This window comes from Protomyctophum parallelum, assembly GCF_964188405.1.
Source record: "Protomyctophum parallelum genome assembly, chromosome: 7".
Classification (NCBI taxonomy): domain Eukaryota; kingdom Metazoa; phylum Chordata; class Actinopteri; order Myctophiformes; family Myctophidae; genus Protomyctophum; species Protomyctophum parallelum.
The window spans coordinates 39,157,613-39,163,082 of NC_139705.1; the positions used below are offsets into that span (position 1 = coordinate 39,157,613).

Consider the following 5,470-nt stretch of genomic DNA (forward strand, 5'->3'; position numbering starts at 1 on the left):
CTCTCAGGTGTACAGATGGGGGGCCAGACTTGTGTGGAAAAAGTACTTTATCTACTAATTATGAACGTACAAAAAGAACAGAATATATTACATGTTTTACAATAGTTATTGTCCATTTCTCTCGTCAGCCTCAGTCCTGCAAGGCAGCCATCTGGGCTTTTTTGTATTTTCCTGTCATCTCTTTGGGCAGTGGCGTGGTGCCAGGGCACATCACCTGGCCATCCACCTCGCAAATGCACTCCCTCAGACAGTACTTTTTAGGCCCAAAGTTGGCAGGGTTGGAGGCTTCCGTCCTGGCATCAGCCTCTGCCTCTAACAGTTCTCTGCGTGCAGGGAGGGATGAGGTACAAAATTAACAGATCCACAAACATGTCTTGGTTAAAAACAATTGAAAGTTGTTCCGATATAAATCATTGTTCAGTAACAGGGGTCTCCCCATGTCTTTAATAAACAGAAAATACATTTGCAGGTGACCAATTGCCTCCAATCAGAGAGAACCAATTAATCATCTTAAAATTTAGTTTGAATTCCAATTTTGTATTCTGAAAAGTACTAGGATTGAATTGATTAAAACATGTATTAACGGTTTGTAGAATAAGCACAGTTCAATACAAGGTCTGCTAAGAGGATTGAGATATCCAGAAAAGCATAGGACTAGTTTATATTCAGATTTAAAATAATCAAAGTTGCAATTTAACTTAATTGTGTAGCAAATTCTAGCAATGGTGGATGTCATCACTTACTCTGATTTGCCTAGAATTTTCCTAACATGTTGTGAAATTTGTTTGAAGTCCTTTCCTTCAGTATCAACCAGTACTTGCTCCCCATCATCTGTAGGAGACAGGACAGAAAATTCAGAACAATTCAGACCGATCTAAACCACTTTCACTGTGACGTGACACGGCATGTAATTTTGTCTAGCTACATTTGTTCATGTCATCCATTATTTAAAATCACACACGTGTGAACTGAGTGGTGCAATTCCCCCCCCCCCCCCCCCCCCCCCTCTCTCTCTCTCTCTCTCTCACTCTCTCTCATTAGAGTCACTACCCCTCTCACTGTTTCTGGCGCCCCCTACTGCTATTATTAAGTCACATACTCATGCTCACACAGACAGACAGACACACACACAAACAAACAAACACACAGACACACAAACAAACAGGTACGAGGACATTGCAAGCTGGTTGTAGGAGTGGTTTGCACCACTCAAAAACAGATCTACATCGTGTTTTTTAAATAGTTCTTACGTGGTAAAAGAAGGATGAAAAATACACAGGCTTCTCACCTAAGTAGAATTTCAAGAACGGCGATGGGGTCATGTTCTTAAACATGACTACTTGAACCCACGGATTCTTGTACTGGATTTGAGGAACGTTGAAGAACACAAACTTTCTGAAGAGAGGGTTAGATGGGAATATTATAGCATAATCATATAAAGTGAGGTGTAACATGTAATGATTCTTCATAATAATCTAATGTTGAATATGCTTAGTCAAGTGCCACTGTCGCGTTAGAATCATAGTATTGGTTAGAATCCACTGACCTTGCTCCCTCGCTGAGCTCTCCACTCGTGTTGTAATTCACACTCATAATCTTCACTCTGTTTTTAAAGATAATGTCGCCTTTCTGGAGATATTCCAGCGTCCTTCTGATCGGAAACCTTCCTTTCATAGGCATATTTACCCTGATATTTACGTCTTCAATAATACAAATGTGTCTGAAATAGCAGTGCAGAAAAGACAGCCGCTAACAAGGAGGCGCACATTGATGACGTCAGAAGTAGTTTCGGATGTAGGCTGGTGGTATTTGTAGTTTTTAGCGTTCACTCATTGATACAAAATTATAATAATTTGCCTTTAGTAGAACAATGCAACCTCCCAGCAGTGTTAATTTTGTTGACTAATATTAAGACTAAAAGACTGAGGTTTTTGATATTTAGTCGACTAAGACTAAACAATTTCAGAAGACTAAATGGTGTGTTATTATTCAAAGAATCAAAATCTGCTGAAAAAATGAACACTGCCAGTAGCCTACATTAATTAAATAAGATATCCTTGCCATAGATTTCTGATATTACTGTGATATAAATATCACAGTAATTATAATACAATAATGAGAATAACACGGTAGCCAACAATATAAATATCTTTGGCTACAGTGCTACTGCTAGTGTCACCACGGTACCGGCGTCATACGTCACTATGATTCTGTCATAATATGGAGTCCTATGTCAGCCATGCCCAAATATGGATGGAATCAATGGTGTCAGACAGACATAGATAAAGTTAGCTCCCGATATGACCATATATGGTGTTCCCGTTTATCCGTGTCATGGCCTGACCAGAGCCATAGAAGAAGAGAGTCGCGACACGCTTTGATCTCGCCGCAAAGAGGGGTGCTATGGGCTATGCTATAGTTCCAAACATTGGAACTATCCCATTGAGATAGAATGAGCACTTCCATAGTTACAATGGGAGTCAACGCTAGTGTCGTCACTCTCATACTAGATCATGCTGGGCCTGACTAATTATATAATAGTGCAATAATAATTAGTAATAACAATCAGGTGACGTGAAAGCCTTCTTTGATTGATTGATGGACGGATGGATGGGTATAGTAACAACCTACAGCCTCGGTCCCAGGCTTAACAACCCAGACGCACACACCAACATGTCCGGTAGCCGTGGAAACCTAATATGCATTGCATAGTGCATACAGTATATTTATGACATCTGGGATCTCCATTTATGGGCATAAAAAAGACAGGGACAGACAGGGACAGAGCTCTCCATATATAGGGGCATAAAAGAGACAGACATACTTCCGGTACAACGCGTATTGTATAACCAGGGACTGTGTGTTAATTGACATTTTGGATTTTGATCTCCTTCCGATGCAGGCTGTCACTCAAGCCTATAACCACTGTGTCCCTCCTCCTCTCCGGGCTAAAAGGAAGAATCTTAGGAGTCTGTGATGAAGAACTGGTAATTTAATAAACAAAAATCACACCCGTGTGAAGTGAGGGGCGCTCTTGTACATCATCATGCATCATCTCATACTGGCCAATCAGTAGAGCTTTGATATCTTCTGGCCAAGGGCTTAAGCGCCCTTATTGGCCAAGCGCTCCCACCGACATGTGATTGGTTAGCCGATTTGCTCGTCTATATGACGTGAATTTTCCCGTCAATGGCGTTTAATTTACGTCATATTTGGTGGAATTTGTACCTAATTTCTCCTTTCATTGTCAATGGCAAATATTGAGACGTGTGGGGACAAGATTTAGCGGGCATTTAACCTGAATTCCCCTTTTATTGTCAATGGCAAATATTGAGACGTGTGAGGACAAAAGCTGTATATAGGAGGTGCTAGCGGCGCTCAAAAATGATTCAACAAAACAAACGTGATCAGCCAGGGTTCTTCTATTTCTGTATTCAACTGTCCGTAGTAACAACAAAAATCACCCCCCTGTGTGAAGTGAGGGGCGCTCTTATCATCATAGATCATGATCATACCGTACATCATCTCATTTGGGCCATCTCTCTAGTCTCTCTACCAGAAACATATACAACGGTAACGGATGCTCAAACAATGACACATCTCCAGCAACATATACAATGGTAACGGATGCTCAAACAATGACACATCTCCCATCATCTCATTCCAGCCAAAAATCGGGCCATTCATTGTCAATGGCATTCAATGTTTGCGTTAGGACAATGTTTGTGTTTACCGTTTACACAAACCCTCAAAACTGGACATAGGAGGGGCGCCCCTCTAGTGCCCCTCAAAAATAAGATATGAATGTACATGCTATTCCATCCCACCATGAAGATTTGAAATTCCATGCACTTTTTCTTTGTCAGGTGAAATCACCTGACTAATGAAAGCTCGTGAAAACTAGACAACCTTTCTAGCCCTAGTCATACTGACGGCCTAGTTTTCCATTTTGTAGTACACATTTTAATGACATAAGACAATATGGAAATATTTCTTTGATGTTGTCAGTGGTGGCCATGGCTCTCGGGGAGATCTGGAACAACCTCCCCTGTCTCCAAAATGGTATCACCAGGAAACAGTCTGGGTTTGACCCCCACAATGCCATAGGGCCTTGTAGCAACATGGTATTTCACATAGTAGTGAACAATCCACGCAGGTATCAACAGACGTGTGAATGTGAACACTCCAGCTGTGTATGCCTTGTAGGTATAAATCCTCCACAGAGTCTTGGGTTGCAGAAAGTTAGACCAGAATTTCTCAATGGCGCCCGGAGCTTTAGGTTTTATCACAGGCTCTCGTGGACTCAGCTCCTGGTCCCTCAGCCATTGTCTTCTGAGCTTAATGAGCTGACCCATACGGAGTTTTTCGTCTGGCGTGTAACCAGACATTGTGGAACAATGGAGCAGTGTCCAGGCAGGTACTCTGGGGCTTTCTGCTCTCGTATCAGTGTGGGGACACTTTCATGTGATGAGTAGAACTGTAGAACTGTATTGTGGATCATCCAACCTCTTCTATAATGTAAACTTTATTGGCACGGTGTTTCCACACAACGCTCTACGGCTGTGACGTGCCTTTAATAACCAATATCATCAACACTGCAACATCACATCGTGACGTCACCTGATGAGTCGTGAGCTCCAACAAGCTGAACCAAGACCACTAGTAATAATTATAATAACTAGAACTGCACTGTCGAGTGCCTACTTGAGCACAAGTACTGTCGACCGCTACGAACTTTCAATTCTCAGCCTCTCTGTAAAACATTGAAATTAAATACTAAAGTCGGGTTATAACAGGCTGTCAATGGTGACGTAATTACGATATGTTTCAATATTGGGTTGGGTAACATGTAACGTATGTATACATACGTAATGTTGTAAGTTGTAAGTACTATACTGTGGTCGGCTGGCTTTTATGTGCGTATGCTCGCTTGCTCGGCAGTATATATACTGATGTTGAGGGTGACATACCGGTAATGTAGATCGTATCAATGCCGGGGTATAAATATCTTAATTACGTTACCATCAACATCAGTATATATACCTCCGAGCATACGCACATTCATACGAGCACGACCACAATACATAATCGGTCAGGTAGGCATGAAATCAGGTGGTCTTCAAGGCATGTGACCAGAGCCGTTGAGCTGACCAATATGCCCATATATATATATATATCCAAACTCCATTTGTCAAGAATGTTAATAAGCCCATACAGATGACATCAGGGATCTCCATATATGGGCGTAAAGGGACACAGACAGACAGACTGCATTTGAGTTTCAGTTAAGTTGGAGAGTACCCGCTTCACACGGGTGTGATATCATCAGGCCTGACAATAATAATGAAATAATCTTTCAAATACCCATTTTCACAGGAAAACTCGATTTTAAAGTGGATAGCAAAGCTTAGAAAATAGCTTAAAAAAAAAAAAACATACAGTGAAAAGAGAAATCCACTACTTGAGCATG

The 5,470-nt window shown here is 41.4% G+C and overlaps 1 protein-coding gene across 1 annotated transcript; it reads right to left on the reverse strand.

The window, feature by feature from the left end:
* Nucleotides 1-29: 29 nt before the first annotated feature.
* Nucleotides 30-1,751, reverse strand: mrps25 (mitochondrial ribosomal protein S25). The gene is made up of 4 exons (XM_083768957.1): nt 1,547-1,751; nt 1,289-1,395; nt 744-831; nt 30-323 (listed from the first exon to the last, which is right to left on the reverse strand). The coding sequence occupies exons 1-4, from the start codon at nt 1,678-1,680 to the stop codon at nt 131-133; spliced, it is 522 nt and encodes a 173-aa protein (XP_083625083.1). The 5' UTR covers nt 1,681-1,751; the 3' UTR covers nt 30-130.
* Nucleotides 1,752-5,470: the final 3,719 nt, after the last annotated feature.

What these genes read in the sequence shown, in the direction of transcription:
- mrps25 (XM_083768957.1), bottom strand. Translation starts at nt 1,680, where the DNA reads ATGCCTATGAAAGGAAGGTTTCCGATCAGAAGGACGCTGGAATATCTC. An exon ending in GTTCTTGAAATTCTACTTAG is followed by an intron (nt 832 to 1,288) that starts GTGAGAAGCCTG and finishes TGTCTCCTACAG; the next exon opens with ATGATGGGGAGCAAGTACTG. An exon ending in AAAATTCTAGGCAAATCAGA is followed by an intron (nt 324 to 743) that starts GTAAGTGATGAC and finishes CCCTGCACGCAG; the next exon opens with AGAACTGTTAGAGGCAGAGG.